The sequence below is a fragment of the Emydura macquarii genome, unplaced genomic scaffold (genome assembly GCF_026122565.2).
Source record: "Emydura macquarii macquarii isolate MOO-44397 ecotype Brisbane River unplaced genomic scaffold, CSIRO-AGI_Emac_v2 contig_75, whole genome shotgun sequence".
Taxonomy (NCBI): Eukaryota; Metazoa; Chordata; order Testudines; family Chelidae; genus Emydura; species Emydura macquarii.
The window spans coordinates 10,321,845-10,341,509 of NW_027130212.1; the positions used below are offsets into that span (position 1 = coordinate 10,321,845).

Consider the following 19,665-nt stretch of genomic DNA (forward strand, 5'->3'; position numbering starts at 1 on the left):
AGGAAAACCCCCAAATACTGATGACTATATTTAAAAATTAGCTTCACAATGCCAGCAACAAACAGACTCTAATCACCATACTGGTTATCCAGAAGTCAAAACAGTTTCCTTAAACCATCCAGCCCTCTGGCTTATACCCAGATAGCCAAGTCAAATATGACGGAGATTACTGAAAATCTTTGCCCATTGTATTTTTTTTTTTTTTTTAATATAAACAAAGTGTCCACTCCTTTGGGATTGGTAGAACATCACACACCAGGTCAATGAATATTTCAGATCTTACCAAATAAACGCTTATAGTCAATACTAATTAACATAACTAATATTTATTAAAAAAGAATATTAGTTAAAAGATCATTATACAGTCAGATGAAAATAAAAGCACGTAGGTCAATATCATAGTATAGATGGTAGCTGAGTTGCAAAAGTTCTTTCAGTTTCACAGGTTATAGTACAAATAATTCATGCTCAGAATCTGTTCAAATTCTCCCAAGAGAATTACAAGGGTAAATCCGAACTTGGTGCTGGGATCTTAGACTTGTGACTCAAACCTCCCCATCAAAGGTTTAAGCAGTCCTAAGCAGGATTGAGTCCGAGGCATCTTTTAGCAGGCTTATGATACCCACTTGAAAGCAGACATCACAGCAGCTAATCTTTAGGTGCGCATAACAGGCAATAACTCATAGCATTGAAATAGCATCTTCTACTTCCTAGGCACACATCAGTAATTAACCATTAAACAGTTAATATACAGTTTACTTAAACCTCAAAGACAAATACAGACAATGCTATTATTACACCCAAGATTCATCTAAATGTTACTATTCCATTTTGATCTCTGACTCAACAGAAGAATAGTAATAGGCAGGAAAGACAATTAATCTATCAAGATGTATGTAAGCACAGACAAATAGAGATTTAACAATACACATTTGTATTTCAAAGCTCTAGCCTATATGACATGGCTGTTAGCTATTTACAAGGAATGGCCCTAATCGTCATTTGTATCTGCTCCTAAAGGTTGAGTTTGTCATTCCAGCTTGTTAAGGCTTGACCCTTTCTAGCCCAGTGTTACAGGTAGCATAACTGAATGTAGTATTACAGTAGTCTTCTCCTTTCAACTTTACATGGAATACCTTTAAGCACTAAACCGCAGAAGAGGTTCTTTACCTGTAACTGGATGTTCTTTGAGTTCCATGGTCCCTATTTGGATGTATGTGCACACCATGTACCGGAGCAGGAAGGTTTTCCTAGCAGTGTCTGTTGACCTGCACACGCGTTACCCACACATTCACAGCTGAGGTTATAATAAGTTGTGTGGGTCAACGCCCCTCCAGTATCCCTCTGACCACTAATTAGTCTAGTCCACAGCAGAGGAGATGGAGAATGGGTATTGGAATCCAAATAGGAACCACGTGTTTCAAAGAACCTCCAGTTACAGGTAAGTAACCTTGTTTTCTCTGAGTGAGGTCCTTGTGTGAATTCCAAACGTGGGTAACAAGCAGTGATCAGTTTGGAGGTGGCTGTGAGGAAATATAGCCCATAGCACGGTGCAGCCTATGGCTGTGTCAGCACTCACAGCTGAGGTGATGGCATCATGGGACACGAAAAGGTGTATGGAGCACTACATTGCTGCATGACAGATGTCATGCCATGAGATGGCCGCATGGCAGGCCAGTACGGCTGTGCATGCTTGCGTTGAGTGTGCTATGACTCCATAGATAGATAGAGGTGGAGGTACATTGGTGCGCGTGTAACATTTGGAGACCCATTTGGTGTTTTGTTGCAAGGAGAGGACTTGGTCCTTGCAATGGGTAGAAAAAAAAAATCAGGGATGCCTGAAAGGCATGCATTTACTGGAGGCAGAATGCCAGTGCATGGCAGACTTCAAGGGAATGTAGTGCTCAGTCCATGTGGGAGGTGTGGGGTTTGGGATAGAAGACAAGGGAGGTGGATGCACTTATTTTGGTGGAATTGCAACACTACTTTAGGTATGAATTTTGGGTACAATCAGAAGGAAACTTTATCCTTGTGAAAGATAATGTAAGTTGGAGGTCCACGTGGCTGCCAGTTTGCTGACCTGTCTACATGAGGTGATAGCCACTAAGAAGATCACTTCTGTGGAGAAATGGGAGAAAGAACATGTTGCCAGGAACTGGAAGAGGAGCTTCATAAGGGTGTGGGCTTGAGGACTGGTGGGAAGGTACTGAGTAACCCTTTCAGGAAGCAGATGGTGCTAGGGTATGTGAACACTGAGGCGCCACCCACCGGGGGGAGAAAGCGTATGGAGCTGAGGGACAGGCCAGACATTTTGAGTTTGAAAAAAGATAGTTCAGGACAATAGGTAAGGATATCATCCTCAGTGGGTGTTGATGTCAGTGGGCACATGAGATGAAGTGCTTCCACTTCGCTCAGTAGCAGGCTCTCATGATTACCCTCCTGCTTTATGTAAGAATATGTCTCAGCCGGGGAGGACCATGCCTTGTCTATCCTTAAACCCAATCCAAAAACCAAGATGTTAAATGAAGAGGACCTGGATTGGTATGTCAGAGCCAGACCCAATTTTTCATTAGAAGGTCCAGGAGTGTGCGGAAGTGGAGTGGTGTGCAAGCAGAGAGTTACACGCGGATCATGAACCAATGCTGATGGGGCCAGAACAAGGCTACGAGTATTACTGTAACTGAGTCCTGGTGAATTTTGCCTAGGACTTGTGGGAGGAGGGGAATGGGAGAAAAAGGCGTAGTATAGATCACCCATCCAGAGGAGGAGAAGGGCGTCATACTGAGAGTCCTCCCCTATGGCTTCTATGGAGCAATTAAGGGGCAGTTTGTGGTTCTCGTGGGTCACAAAGATGTCACCAGGATGGGGCGTCCCACTTGTGGGAGCGGTATCATAGTGTAGCATTGGGCAATTTCCTCTCGTGGTTCATGCAGAGTCCTGCTGAGTGTGCCTGTCAGAGTTTTTGGCACACAGGAAGTACATGGCCTGGAGGGTGACTTGATGTTTGATGAACCAGTTCCAAATGGGGATGGATGAGGAACAGAGGGAGGAAGACTTGGCGCTGCCTTGATTGTTGATATCAACTACCGCTGCAATATTGTCAAAGAACAGTTGAATGTGACGGGACCAGAGGAGAGAGAGGAATGTTTGGCACGCCAAATGGACTGCCCTCAATTCCAGGATGTTGAAATGCATCCCAGCTTCTCATGGAGACAAGATGCCTGGGGTGTGTCAGTCCAAATGGGCTCCCCAACCTGCAAGGGAGGCATCCTGGGTGATGGTGGTTTGTGGGATAGAAGATGGAAGGGTCGATCCACCATGTAAAGGAGACCAGAATGATCTGGGGGAGCAGGAGCCTACTGTCCAAACAGTCTCTGTGTGGCCTTAGTTGAAAGGAGCCTCATCTGTAGGAAATGCAGGTGGAGGCGAGCATGCAGTGTCACTTAAGTACAGGCTGCCATATGTCCAAGGAAGGAGAGACAGCGGCAGACGGTGGTAAGGGGGTTGCAAATAGGCCTGCAATTATGCAATTCAGTGTGGCGAAGTGTTCTGCCAGGAAGAAGGAAGGCTTGTGCTGTGATGGAGTCTAGCTGGTTCCAATCAAGTTGACCATCTGGGTGTGTACAAACACAGACTTCTCACTGATGCAAATATCAAGAGAGGTGAGGAGGGCGTGAAGAGCTAGGACAGCTGAAATAAGGCCTTATTGGGCTGAGGAACCAGGCATCCAGTTAGGAGAATACTAGTAGCTGAAGAGGTACATAGTCCTGCTATGACAGCAAAAACTTTTGTGAAGACTCATGGCGCCATCACTATGCCGAAGGGGAGGACTTGGAATTGGTAATGGTGGTGTCCCACCCTGAATTGGAGAAATTTCTGATGAGCTGGGTGAATGATGATGTGGAAGTCCTTCATGTTGACAGCTGGGAACCAAGCTCCCTGGGAGGGGGATGGGATAATCAATGCAGGGGACAACATATGGATTTTGGTATGCCTGATAGAAATGTTGAGCATCCAAAGGTCCAGAATGTGGTGTCACCCCTGCCCTTCTTCAGAATGACGAATTATGGTGAGTAGTGAACTGGGATAGGCTTTACAGTGTCCTTGAGGAGAAGAGCATCAGCTTCTTGTTGGAGGATTGGTGGGATGGGTCCCTGCAGTAAATCCAGATGGGTGATGAGGTAGAAACATGAGGAATTCTATCGAGTTTTCATGTTGGATGAAATTCAGTACCCAACTGTGTGGTGATCCTGCCCCAATTTTGGACAAATAGGACAAGACAGCCCCGAAAGACTATATGCCGGGTAGGAAGCATGGCCAAAGGACCTGAAGAGACTCAAGAGTCAGAGAATGGAGGGACTCAGCTTTCTTGAACAGTTTTTGTGTGTCGCAGGCAAAGTCCTAAATGGTGGTTTGGATTTTCTTGGGGAAACCGGACAACTGCAGGAGACCCTGCAGAGCATGACCCTGGTTACCAGAGAACGAGACAGTGTCAGCTGCATCCAGAGTTGCCCGAAGTCCCACCTTGTGCACTAGTCTCCCCTCATCAAGCACTTGGAACTGCTGCTATCTATCTAATGACAGTTGGTCTTTGAACTCAGATTTTCACAGTTCAGAGACTCTCATATTTTGCCAGCAGAGCTTGACAATTGGCTATACGAAATTGAAGCCCCTCTGAGGAATAGACTTTCCTGCATAGCATGTCCATCATCTTCACTGCTCTGTCCGGGGAGAATGGAGTGCTTTGGGTGCTAATAGGCCTGCTCTGCTGCTGTATGGACCACCAGAAAGTTGGGAGGTGGATGGGTAAACGGAAAGTCTGCTTTTTTAGTAAGATGAAGTACCTCCTCTCTGCCCTCTTGGGTGTGGAGGCACAGGAGATAAAAGCATGCCACACCATCTGTGACAGTTGTAAAGTGGCCACATTTATGGGAAGAGCCAACCAAGAGGGTCCCTGGGATTGGAGGATGTCCAGGAGCTGATGCTGCATGTCCTGGACTTCCTCCAATGGGATCTCTAGATCTGCTGCCACCTGATGGAGCAGTTCTTGGTACTGGCAGAGATCATCCAGGGGGAAGAGTTAAGCAGGAGTAAGCACCTCGTGTGGTGATGAAGAGGCAACAGCTGGGGCCAGCAGTGCAGGTTCCACATATTCTTCCTCTTCCTCATAAACAGAGGGTACTGGAATGGCACTTGTGAATGATGGATATAGAGAGCGCTGCAGGGTGAACAGGGGTTGACTGATAATAGGCCACTAACAGTGCCTCGTGGCCTCAATACAGCTCCTAGGGTGACCAACAGGACCAAAAGGAAGGGTCTCTGGGCATTGGTGGGCCCCCTGGTAATGATACCAGGCTTCCATAGCGATATCCTAAGCAGGGGAAAGGGTTGGCAGTTTGTGGCATGCGTCTGAACTCCAAGATGGGGCAGGGAAAATGGGGGCTCTGGCTCCAAGAGGCTCTGAGACTCCGAGGACAGTTCCAGGAAAGGTGGCGCCAACAGTATCAGAGAGCTTCAATGTAGCAATGGGACATCTCACCCTGCTGGCAGCAGCAATAGGATGTCTGCCAGAACAGAGAGGATGGTGGTGAGTGGAGGAGCGGAGACAGTGGGTAGGGGAGGAGCAGCTCCTCCATCAACAGCAGCAGTTCCAGGCACATGGGAGTGTAAGGCGTCATTTGGGACAATCTCGAGGGCCCAGGCGGTGTCAGCGGAGACAGTGAGAGCATCGGTGTGGGTACTGAGGTAGTTGGCGGTACCGTTGGATCTCACTTCCACTTCTTCTTACTCTCTACTCTGAGAAGCGTGGGTGACAGTCCTGCCAGATCCATGGGCAACTTCTCACCCAACCTGGTATGGTTCAGGGAGGAAACACAGTTTCTGAGCAGTTCCGGACGGGGATCTGATCTTGTGCCCATGTGTCTTATCCTCCTGGTGAGGTTTGTTCAGAAGTCTTGGTACCATCAGTTCTGGTGCCCGAGAGGTGCTTGGAGGAGCGCTTGCCACTGGTGATAGGAGGTGCACTACTGGTTCCAGATCCTAATGCACCCACAGTCACCTTGCCTCCTTCATTAAGAGCTTCCGGAGGCAAAGTTCTCAAGCCTCCCGAGTTTGGGGAAGAAACTACTTACAAATGGTGCAGCAGTTTGCAATGTGGACCTCACCGAGACAACTCAAGCAATGCTGGTGCTCTTTGTCCACAGAAAATGACAGCGCTCAAGAGGCACATTCTTGAAGCCTGGAATCTGGGGCATTGTGCTCCATAGGGGAGGGGAACTTTCCCTCAAATGGGGGTAAAACTACACTAACTAAGCTATCTACAAGTAATTAAGAACTATATAACACTAAGAATAACTATCCACAAGTATATACAAGAAAAACAGACAGTAAATAAGAAGAAACAAGGATTCAGACTCAGCCATGAAGTGGTTAAGAGAAAATTGGAGTGGAATCTACCCACACGGCCTATTATAGTCTCAGTTGCAAACAAGGGGGACACACAATGCATATGCAGGTCAATAGACACCCATGTTTGGAATCCATATAGGGACCATCACTCAGAAGAACTGATAATTTTATAGATTCATGCACACTGGTTTTACTAAAATATTTTCATCTGTTGATACCCATTAAGCACTGTAGAAGTATGCTCAGATGGGCCTTACCAGATGCCATGGAGTGGCAAATCTAAAGTGGCTTTGGACACTTACTGCCATGAAAATTGAACATGTTATATACACTGGTATGAGAACATTTATTGGCAAGCAACGCAACAATAAATGGCAGAAGAGTTACAGATAACAAAATTAGGCAGTGTATGTAAGACTTATTTGAATGCTAAAACCTTGAAAACAGTACAGATTAAAAAATGAATCCTTCTAGATTTTGTTTAAATGCAGGCTTGATAATAGCCACAAACAACAAACAATTGTCTAAATGCTACTGTGCTAAAATAGTCTAAGTACATTTTAGAGTTTACCACAACGTAAACTCCTTTTTCTCTACACAGAATCTCGAAATATTTCTGCTGGTTACTAAGGTAGTCCACAGGAACTAAGTTGTACAGCCTTCTTTCACTCAATACTATTGCGATGAGGTTCAGATTCTTAAATCTAGTCTGAATTTGCCACTTTATTACATAACACAGTGTACTTCTGTTTTTAAAGCCAATGAATTCAATCAACACTACCAGATTTCAAAGCAGACCACAAAAATAAAAACTATAGAAATTACAAAGACAAAAAGTAGTAACTTAAGGATACGTATACCAAATTAGTTATGGTTCTAAGTTGAAAGGGTTTTCCTATGCTTAGAAGTGTTCATAATTTATATAATCTTGCTTTGTAGATGGAATGATCATATTTAACATTAGATCTTACTCTTTCATCCCACTCTTTAAAAATAATTAAGCAATTGCAATCTGTCATTTTCTGACACCTCGAAAATGAGGTTTAACCAATTTTAGTATGGCTATATAACTTTTTTTTTTTTTTGTTAGGTTATTTATAACGACCCTGCACTCAGCAGAAAGCAGCGCTATAAACGTTTGCATTTCACATATTACCAAGAAATACATCTAAAATGTAAAAGTGATCTGACTGCAGGTCCTAATGAAGCAAATGGTAATCCAGTTATTTCATCACTACTGAACTGCATTACCAGTTATTTTTAACGGGACTTAACTATAAAATCTTTAGACAAACTCCTCAGATGTAGTAATTTGTAAGTTTGTTTATATTTTAAAAACCAAAAGGTAAGATGCATTTTCCCTTAGCTCAGGCCTAAGTTCACATTTCTTCTGCAACAGCCAATGCTATCCAAAACATGAGTTTGAACTTTTAAATGGTCTGTAGACATAGAAGAACCATTAATACTGACATTCCTTTAAATCTAGGTAAAGGTGGATTGGTTTTAGAGACAAAGACTATATCTAGACAAGCCAAAGATTTGAAAGTAATAAAATCCTTTGGCAGGCCCAATCAAATGAACAAAAGCCCAAAGACTCAGATTTTACAGATGAAATCTTGGTCCAACTGAAGTCAGTGTCAAGACTCCCACTGACTTAATGGGGTAAAATTCGGGCCCTGATTAACTCTGAGAAAAAAGAGAAAATATATTGGGATTGGTATTATGCAGGATCATGAGTCAACATGGATACACCTGACTCCAAAGTGAGATTGCTAAAGAAGCAATCATATACATACATTTAAAAACAAAAAGCCAAAAAAACCACAAAACCAAAACACCTTAGGTTGGTCAGAGAGGTGCAGCAAGCTTTTATCCCGTTGTTAAAGGCAGCCATGCAGTTTCTTTGCATAGCCCCACATTCCTCTCTCTTCTTCACCCACTACCACCAACAAAGAATGACATGGCTAATATCTACAGGTGTAGGAGTTTAAATTTTACCAAGTTCCTCTCTCAAGTCCATATTTGACCCTCTATAAACTGGATTCTGCCCTCCCCACTGCACCGACATCTCTCATGTAGAGGTCTAGCAACCTTTCAGTGGTCGTAACTCGGAGCACATTTCATCTTCCTCCTTTGACCTCTTTGCTACTTTAATATATTCACCTCTTCCTTCTCAACAGCTAAGTCTCCCTCAGCTTTTCCAAACATTTTTCTTCTCCTCTTCCTCTGGCCAGTCCTTCAGTGATAGACCCTTCTCTTCCCCATTCCAAGTGGGAACTGCTCAGGGTTTTGGTCTTGGCAACCTCCTCTTTTATACTCATCATGCTCACAGGTCCCTATTAGTCAATCATCTCTCCTCAGTCACGTCTAGCCTCCCAGCATCAACTCGATCCGCTTAAACTCAACTTTGCCAAAAACAAAATCTTGTTCCCTCTCAATTATTCTTCACTATAACTCCCTGACACACACCCCTTCCATCTGCAAGTGTGGAATTTGCCACCATCTTCTCCCTCACTCCAACTTTTAAATAAGAGATCTTCGACTCTTCCCTGTATTTTAATCCACACAATCAGATCATATCTAAAACTGGTCACGTCCTCAACAATGTTTTTGCCTTTACAGCTATAGCTCTCATACACTCTGTTTCTCCAATCTCTATATGATTTCTAATCCAGCTGGAACAAAAAGGAGCTATTTAAAATAATATTCCTGGACAGCTAATACAACATTTCACCCATCTTCAAATTACTCCATTAGCTCCCCCTCCTTCACCACAGAAAGCCAAAGTTCCTTGTCCTTGCTTTCCAGGCCCTACATTACATCTCCTCCCATCCTTATCCTTCCATGTCTTACTAAGTCACTCTTCCCACCACCACTTCCAGGTGGCAAGAAGCAATGAAATGTCATCACACCATCATCACATCTGGTAGCTAAAGCCATCCTCTGTGTTGATTGTTCTATTTTGTATTTCCTATGCTATACTCATTTTGCAAGTAATGTAAAGAAACATTTACAATTATTTGACTGCATAACATCTTATTTTGAAAAAGGATGGAGGCCATTCAAAGACAATACCACAAGTAGATGACCTTCATTATGGACAGCTGTTCCCATTGCAGTAGCTAATTAAATGTGTATAGTGCAAAAGCTAGATTTCCAAGCGAAAGGTAAGTCTTTCCACACTCTAAAACAAGTCAGAGGCAATAAAAACTTCAGAATCCTATGTGGAATCAGCCTGTGTCACAGGGAGGAGTGCTGGATGGCACTGCAGCAAGGCATCTGGTGAAGTTCTGACACCATCATAGCATGTAAATCCCTGTCAGATTTTTAGGCAAGGAAACTTAAGGGGAAAAGAGTTTTCAAACACTTATGAAATGTAAATTCATTGCACTGAATTTTGTCTATAGTCTATTACTGATTTGGGAACACTGAAACATCTTTATCTTACATAAAGATCTTTGTAGTTCATATTTAAGTCAGATGGGAAGGTTTCCTCCCATCATCACCTCCCTAACCAAACTGCCTTCTGTTTACAACTTTCCAAATCTATGTCAAAATCAAATCTGGAATGCAGAATAATTACACGGTGCAATAATTTGTGAGGATTAATCTTCTACCTCTTCAGAAATGAAGTGATCCTACAGAAATTAACCCTTATGGTCAAAGCAAGCATTCTGTACAAGCATATTTTAAGATTAGTTTCTGAAATTCAATGGGCATTAACAGCTCATTTTCTTCTCCCTTTCTATGAAAAACTTCAGATACCATTTTACTAATATATCCTGGCAACTCACATCATGAAATTTGTGAACTTAATTTAGATTTTAATTTAAAAAAAAAAAAAAAAAAAAAAAAAAAAAAAAAAAAAAGGATAAGTGGACTCTATAATTTACATCATGGCAATAGTTCCGGTTTCAAAATGCATTAGGGGAGGGAAGAAATATCAATTGGCAACTTCTTAAAAATACTTACTGAAGTCGCCAGTGAGAAACACTTTTTCTGCCCCTGGAGCCCATTCTTTGCAATATACTCCACCATCCACAAGTTGGTTGATTCCAAAGGTTTTGTAACTTTTTGAAAATTTATCAAGGCCGCCTTCGTTTTCTTCGATGTTCTTCAATCGGTCATGAAACAGAGTATACCTTTCAAACAACAAACAACAACATTAAATATATTTTAGAAATTTTAGCAAACATCTTATTTATAGTAGGTACTTAGATCTACCCATGGCAAGTACTTATTTTAGTGCATGCACAAGTATATTTTAAATTAGGCAAAATACAGTAACATTTCCTCAGACTATGGGATTATACTTCCCTTTATGTATTACAAAAAATAGCAGATATGTATGTACTTCATGCCCTTGAACTTACCTTGTATTTTGATACAGCACAAGGTTTACAGTACAAAAAAGCCTTCCTCATTTCCCCCCTACAGTTTCTTCATTTTAGAGGAACTGTCTGTGGTTTAAATCTATACACCAAAACGTGCGATTGACAGCCCAGAAGTCATAAAGGTTATTAAACAATAAGAGGAGAACTTCACACACACTAAACAGCCTAGCAATTTTCCTCATGTGGCCTATAACCAATAATAATAATAGGATATCCTAGGAAGATATCCTATAGGTTTGAAAATTTCTACTGCAAATACAGTAGGATCTTAATTAATCTTTAGTGTCCCAAAGGCCATGGCCAGAGGTATCACAAGACATAGGCAAGAGCCTTTTAATACTAGAAATATTTGAGAGCTACTGGAGAAAGAAATAACACTAAGTTGTTGCAAGTTACATGAACTTTATTCAATTGCTCCAAGTAGTCCCAGTTAAGACTAGAAATGCATTAACTTCCAAGCTTTGCAGTGATTATTTTGATCTTGGTGGAAGAATCTGCCACCCTTTATCCTGAGTAGTCCCACTTTTTCCAGGAGGTAAGATGTCAAGCGGGAATAAGAGAAAGAGAATCAGGTTCTTAAAGAGTTCTCATATGGGTTGCAACCACTTAGCCTTCCCCCCACACACTTGTATTCAGATGGGCGGTAGTTTGCTCATGAGTTCAACATACAACAGAGTTGTCTGACTGTTTTGAAGTTTGCATCCTTTTTAGGAGAAGATAAAGATTTCTTGGCTACCCAAGCACAAAATTGTCTACTTGTCAGCCAAACTGCAATTTACTGTATTTCAACTATTACCTACAAAACTAAAATACCAGAAATATACTCTTCAAAAATTACTTATGCCAGTACACCTAAAACTACACCCTCCCTCCTTCCCCCTCCATAAAATTACATTTTAAAGGCACTACATTTTTTTTCTTTGATAGCAAGAAAAAAATAGAATGGCAGCACTCTGGTATAATACTCAGTTTTATTAGAGATTACACTTTAGAAGGGTCATTCATTCAAAACAGACCATCAGTCAAAATGACAACTAAGATATTACACACCTAGAAGAAAATGTCAACATCTGGACACTCTTCTCTGATTTAAAGTTTTGGTTCAAAATTAGTCCCTTCAGTGGTTTGTAATAGGTTCAAGATATCCCATTGTGACACTGTACCCCAAAGTAGCACATTACAAACCCCATATTACAAGCATACAGAAATGATGAATAGTTCATATTAGGCATGCCATGTAGGATACTTAATGACAGGTCAATCTGCTAAAACCCATTGTTCTTTCAAAATACATGTATCACTAGTATGTAACAAGTTATTAGATTTTGCTCTTATTGGAACATATTATAAGCTTGTTAGTAACAGCGGAGGAGGCATCTCCACCCTGGATGGGCTCAGCCGCCAATCGGCCAACAAAGGAGTTGTAAACAAAGGATTTGCAATACGACAGTTACACAGGACTTTACAATAGAGATTGCTCACCTCTATGACTCACTCTCAAGGCAAGGATTGAGCAACCTTGTGGCTCAGCAGAGCCCACCTGGACATGCCGGGGCCAATGTCTGGTGACTATATGGTCAAAAGATATAAAAGAAGGAACAGAGGCCACATGCCCTGTCCTCTCTCTTCCCCCCATCCATACTGAAAGCAACAGGAATGCTGGAACACTCAGACTGGACCCAGGCTTGGGAGAAGCCTGTATAATGAGAATCAGAACATTCAAGTGGGGTGAGAAAACTGCCTAATCTAGATACTGCATAATGCTAGAGTTTTAAGATTTAGACTGCATGTTTTTCTTTGGTACTTGTAGAAAGATGCAGTGGCCTTCCTCGGAGCCTGGGCCCAAGGAAAGGCCGCAACGACTAGGCCAGACAGTCATAGGTCCGGCAGGCTAGCCCACTCAGCAAAAAGGGAGCCGGACCGTGGTAGGTCCGACAGCCCAGTCTGCCTGGCAACAAGGGAGCCGGGCAGTAATAGGCCCGGCATGCCAGCCAGCCTGGCAACAGAGGGGCAGCACTTCCGCCAGGGCAGGAAGTATAAAAGGCAGGCCCCACAGCTCAGCTGGATGCAGACGCCGCCGGAGGCAGATCTGCCGTCCCACTGGCTGCAGCGTAGGCCTGACCCCCGCTGGGCCGCTGCCCCGAGCGAGCACCTCCTGGAACAGAGGCACCAGGAATGGCCCAACCTACCAGGCTCCAAGGACCGGGCTGGGCCTCTGGGCCCAACTGACTGGGCCGGGCCACCGAGCCCCAAGGACTGGATAGGGCCTCTGGGTCCCAGTGACTAGGCCAAGCCCCCGAGACTCAGGGGTGGGAAAAAACCCTTGGAGGCCAGCCCTGACCTGAAGGAGCTACCAGATGCCGAACCACCCTGAGCCCTGTGACCTGGAGGAGTTGCCCTCAACCGAGGAACCCCAGGACCCCTATGACCTGGAGGAGCTGCCCTCCGCAGAGTAGCTCCCTGACTTGCCACTGGTTGACGAGGAGGAACTGGTGAGCCTGCCGCGGGCCGACTACCCCAGCAACCCCGAGGACCTGGAGGACACAGGTACCTGGGGACAAGGGGAGAAAGTGGCCCAGGGACAGCCACAGCTAGTAGCTGAGTCAGGGGCAAGACGCCATCGGCATGTTGCGGCAGGAGCCCCGTCGACTCAGTGGCAAGTGTCTTTGCCACTGCTAGGGCCCTGGGCTGGGATGCAGTGGAGATGAGTGGGCCTGCGTCCCCCTCTCCACCTCTGCCCTAAGCACCCCAGGAGAACATACTCTCCCCTGCCACTACAGACAGCGGACACACTGCCTGACTCGCCCTGCCTGAGGGCAAGAGGCTACAAACTACTTATCAGTCTCACTCCACCTGAAGGGTTGGACACCTTGGACTGCTACCTGCCTCCCCCGCCTGAGGCAACATACTGCTCATTGGTCTCACCCTGCCTGAGGCTTGGAGACCCCTGAACTACTTGCCAGATGGTCTCAACCTGCCTGAGGGCCGGGGCTAAGATTCGTGCAGAGACACTAACACATTCCCCTTCTAGGAAGGTGCAGTGGCCTTCCTCGGAGCCTGGGCCCGAGGAAGGGCCGCAATGAGTAAGCCGGACAGGACCAATGGCCTACAGTACTCATCTCAGATTTCTTATGCCTATCCCTTATACTCACTGAAAGTCCACCATTCTGTAGTTTATAAACCTGTAACAATGTTTTTCTGTGAAGCATTTGGAAAAATCCCTACAGTTAACAAAAGTTGATGCACATCTCCATGCTGAAGGATGGGCGAATTGGGTGATAAACTTACTGGTCAGACTTCTGACTAGGGCAGGATAGGGCAACTTCTGGGTGCAGGCATAAAACTGCAGGCAGACCGGCTGCAGCCTCAGATTCCAGAGTGGCTCTGAGAGCACTCATGCAATCTAGTTGGGTGTAGGGTTGAGCTGTTCGGCAGAGTGGTAACACTTGGAGGGGTTTGCTGTTTGTCACTAGTAAAGCACGGAATTAAGGGGGCACAACGGTACCCCAGGCCCAGGTGGCCCCTATCACACCCATTGAAACAGGCTTATATTAATGTTCAGACAGTCTTATGATTAATGTCCCCGACAGACATTCACAGTGGTTTCACTGTGACTCAAAAGAGGGAAGCCCCAGGATACAGTAAACAATATACTCCTACCTCCCTAATGCCCATTCCCTAGTATCACTTCTGTAAATTTGCTCATGGGTGTCACGCCTCAAAATTAGGTCATGATTCCTGCAACTTCTGTGATTGGTTTCATTTATAGCACTATAAATACCACAATGTCTTATAGGCTTGTGAATATAAAGTTATTATTTCAAAGAAAAATGTACAGCAGTTGATTTAATTTTTTTACAATTTTATTTGCATGCATTAAATATGTCAAACACAAGCATGGAAAGATTTATAAAAAAATTCAAGAGAAAGGTTAACACACACCAATAAAGAGCAACTCACTGAAACTACCTCAAAAGTTCAACATCTGACATTTGGCAAGATTATTCCATTACCAAAGGGATCTCCTTGAAAGTAGAAGCAGCATTCCTTTGGTTATATATATCAATTTCTTGTTTGCTATACAACAACATACTGCATGTGCCATGCTGCTGTTTTAAGCCATGCCAAGAGAGCTGTCAGCAACATTTATTGTTTTTAAATAGTTATACTGCAGTAGCACCCAGTGGCCTGGGGGCCCCACTGTAATGCATGACGAACATAGCGACAGTCTCCGGCCTCAAGGAGGCCCCACTGAAGTCCGGCGCAGTTTTATCACGGACTTTAAACCGAGCCAGGATTTCATTTCAAGAGTCTATTTATGCCACAGAATTGTTGTTTAAAAGTTATTTCCAGTCAAGAAATTCAAATACCCTTTAATATTTCAGGCAGGCAGCGCAACAGCTTTAATAATCATGTTAGCTGGTTGTGTTGGTTCCTGTGGGTAGCGACTGATGTAAGTGTTTGGGAGGCTAAAGAGGACAGGTTTACGGTAATCAATATGAATGATAAAGGCCTGGACATAAATGGATTATTTAAAGTAGTGTATATATTATATTCTTCCATAACACACACTTCAGTAAAGAGCCACCACTGGGGAAAAATAAAGTGTGGGATCTAATTAAATGGGAAGTACCCTAAATTAATAGTATGAATGATGCACAATTGAACACAAGTATGGAAGTGCCAAAGTTAAGGGCGAACATACCCTTAAATCTGCCCCAAGTGTGCATGCATTACAATAGGCTAAATTATGTGGTCACCTACCATTTCTCACATTTAAACTAAAATGTGTCCTCCCGCACCATAAGATAAATTTATGATAAGCAGAATTTTGTAGCATGCTGTTTTTATGTAGTTATGCCAAGTTTGTTGCAAGTGATGCAGAATGTAGTTCAGCAATAGATTAGATGCAATGTTTTCACTGAAGTATCAAAATCTCAACACATGAAGCAAGCCGTATTTTCCCCAATCGGGCACAGGCATGCCTCCCAGTAGAAAAATTAGCTATTGCAATACTCAACTTCTCTTAGAAAGATCCTCCTAGGGTTGCATTAATAGTTGGAATTTTCTACTGCATAATTGTTCTTTAGAAATGTAGTTGAGCTAATTAGCAATGCCCATGGATCTTACTCAAACACACTGAATTCACATTAGCGGTGATTGTGTCCTACTATGCTTATTTCTATAGATATTTTAGCAAGCAAATTTTAAAAGTTAGAAATGTTCACAGGAACATCAAGACAAGACAATATTAAAAGTTATTCACAAAAAGTCAGTTTTGACCTGGTTACCAAAAATTGGCAACCAAAATCCAATTCTACGATTATACTCATCTAGATCAAGGAATAGAAGGATTGTGTCTCCTGTGCCCTATCAAAATTCCTCCAATTTTCAGTATCAAATATCTACTAGCTGTCATGAACCATCTATAGTCTTTAAAAAAAAAAAAAAAAAAAAAAAAAAAAAAATCTTGATGCCAACTTCTGAAGTCATGGCAGATTGGCATTTGCAAATAATTAAAATATAGAAAAAAAGTTAAGGGAATTATAAGGAAACAGGCTTCTTTAGGGCAAGATATCCTAATTCAATAACTATGGTTGAAAAGTCTTGGTCTGTGCTTCTAAAGACAGAGAGGGAGCTGCACACAGGCTTTTTCCGCTCCTCTACCTTTTCATGTCAAAGTATGCTGAAGGTAACATGCAGCAGTTTTGTATCCTTCTAGAATTAACCCTTTATGCAGCACGGATGTTCTTATGTCTGCCTTTCTTGTTGTACGTAGATGTAGACTTCGAAAAATTATTAGTCAGGCCTCAAAAGAAAAAGTTATTTTAAAAAGTACATTGTGATATTTTTATTTGCCTTTTGATTTTCAGGCTTTCCACATGTACTTTTTTTTTTTTTAATGAACAAATATATTGTTATTTAGTATCTTTCTTAAAGCCTTAATTCCTAGAATTATGTAACTAGGTGTCACCAGCCTTGCAATTAAAATAAAAAAATCACGTAAGCTCACCACATAGCATTTTAGGGAGAAACCTGAGATTTATCTGTTCAGCAAGTTTTACTTGCATCCACACTAGGAATTGTTCCTTTAATACTATATTGGTAAAGAAGGCACATCCCTAATTGCCAGTTATACCAGTACAAAAACTACTTAAATCAGACCCCAGACTCAAAGTGTGCCCTGGGGTGAGAAGGAACAAGGAATAAACTCAAGTGTGTCCAGATAGGACTTCTCAACCACAATTGGGATTAGTTACCATAGACACCAGTAAGGCAGGATGCTTTTAGAAAGAGGAATAAAGAGGAACTGCGAAGCCCTCTTCTTAGAGAAGAATATGGCAAATAACGACTTTAGATATGAAGGAGGAAAGGAATGGGAAGAAAAAGCAGGAAAACACAAAGGATGGCATGCAAGGTCAGAGATACCAAATTTGACCTTTGTAAATAAGATGTTCACTCCAATCTACCAAGGCTCTGAAGAATCTTTGACTGGAGGAGGGTCAAGTAGTGCTTTTTTATTTCTTGGCTTTGTTTTTTTTCTATTTCTTAACTGGTATCTTGTCTATATACAACTAGAATCTACATTTGAAGTGCTAAATATATCAGGGGACTACAGGCTCTAACCTCTGTGGGAGGAGGAAAGCACAGGTGAGGTTTAACAGTGACGTTGGGTACCTGTAAAATTAAGGAACAAAAACTCAGGGACAGCTGAATTCCTGAGGCACCAGCAAAAGTCCATTTGACCTTAGAGGACACTAATCATATTGTCATCAAGTTACTGTTGATGGGTATTATGTAACAGTGTAACCATTCTTAACTCTCCACTGCCAACATCCTGTTGTGATACATCTGGACACAGCTTCTTAAAATCCACCTTTCCCTGCATAGCTGCCAAGTTTTCTGAATCTTCATGTGATATTAATGCAAGTTCTGTGATATGATAAACTATTCTACCTATTTGCAGTTACTTTGCATATACCCGTGAACCCCAATTTTAAAAGTTTGTCCATTACGATTGTACATTACTCTGCCAGGATTCCTGAAGAATGATATGGTGTGACTTCCTCTAGTGAGAAAAGGCATAGTTCAATCTTCATGGCAGTTCTTGGAGCCCCTGTTGAGCCTGCCTATTAGTGCAAGGTGTGAAGAATTTCATGTGGGAGCTGGAAGTGGCATCCAAACTGGAGTCATGTATGGGCCAAATATCAAAATTCAAACAAATTGACCTACAGATGAAAGGTTCTGTAGCTCATTAACAGCACTTGAGGCATTGATAGCCCAATGAGAATGAGACATGCTTTGTCAAATTCTATTTTTTTCCATTTCAAAGAAGATCCATTCTATTCACACACTAGCAAGACCTCTCTTGCTGTTATGGTCTGCACCCTATGTTGACTCCTTGTAACACAGCTGTCAAATTTTGTACAAAGCATCCTATGCAAGGTATCATTTGACAACTCATGATTTGCTGATCATTGTTGTCTTGGTAAAAGGTGTGGCAACATTATATATAAAAGGTATAAAATTCCACTGTGATATGATTGGCACATATTCCAACATCTTCTGGAGGATGGTCACAAACAAGTTTCCCAGAGACAAAAGGCTAACCAATGCCTCAGCCAGGTGTCAACGGGATCAAAACAATGTGTACAAAAGAGGTATAAAAAGACACCACCCAGGCAAGGAGGCACACTTCATCACCACCTGATTCCACAGGAAATGTTGGCCTGATCCCCTGGCAGGGCTCCTAAACAAGCCATTCCTGTATACAGTCTCTTAAGTAAACATACAACTCTGAGTCTAGTGAGTATAATATGTTGTAGTTAATTATAAGCTTTCTATTAAACTAACTACCTAAAAAATCCTTACATATTAAACCTTACTCATCTGCAAATCAGGTGTACCGTGTCTCACTGGTAACGTCACACTGATCACAAAGAATGCCCCACAACAGTGGGCAATACAAAACACACATTTCTGGGGGAAAGTTTGGGACCGGGAGTTTGCTCATGCTGCCCTGTAATGTAATTAATGAGTGGCTAGCTATAGCACTCATACAGTATAGCCGGGAGTGATTTATATGCTGGAGGCTGTATCTGAGCAGGCCAGGAGAGGTTGCTCTGCCAATGAAACAGAGTAAAAGGCATCCCAGGATAGAGAATTGAGGGGACATAGCTGTCCCTCAGTCCAGATTGTACCCTTGGTAATATCACACTTGCTCACTAACAGGACCTCTCAGCTTTCCCTTTTCAAATAAATTAAATAGTAACCCTCTAACATACCCCATTTAACCAAAATACAAAACAAAAATAAAAATGAGAGTGTTAGCACAACATCCAAATTCACCTCTAAAAACAATGTTTTGCAATATAAAATAATTCCAAAAATGAAGTTTCTCCAGAGTTCCCACTCATGGTTCTTCAGCAGGATTTGAACTCAACCTTCAGCTCTGCACACAGCCTTCTTCCACTTTAGCTATAGCAGTAACAGGTTGAGAGGGAAAGGTACGCTGCCTGCCTCTGAAGATCAGGCCACAAAGTAAGACAAATACATTTAACTGAGTTAGAGAACTATTTGTTACCTAAAATGTCTGGTATCAGGACTTCTGCTCCTGGCTCTAGAAGCAGACTATGCTCTATTGGTTACAGACAGCATAGACAAGCATAATGATATCATTGCTCGAGTTATACACAGGAACTGAATCCAGGACTTCTTGATTCCAAAGCACTAGCCTCTATCACTTGAGCTAAAGGATCATGCCCGTGGAGGTATTAGCAGATTCATAAGCCTCTATACATGGCCTGGTCACTAGAGAGGGACAAACAGAATGCAGTTAGTCCTTACAGAAGTACATGGCAGA

General features: G+C 42.6%; 1 protein-coding gene across 4 annotated transcripts in view; it reads right to left on the reverse strand.

Moving 5' to 3' along the window:
- GBE1 (1,4-alpha-glucan branching enzyme 1) overlaps positions 1–19,665 on the reverse strand; it is a 255,905-nt gene that overhangs the window by 189,550 nt on the left and 46,690 nt on the right. For all 4 annotated transcript variants that reach the window (XM_067543356.1, XM_067543363.1, XM_067543370.1 and 1 more), the window contains one exon: positions 10,381–10,550. In XM_067543356.1, coding sequence (XP_067399457.1) covers positions 10,381–10,550 — 170 coding nt within the window. The remainder of the gene's footprint in view (positions 1–10,380; positions 10,551–19,665) is intronic.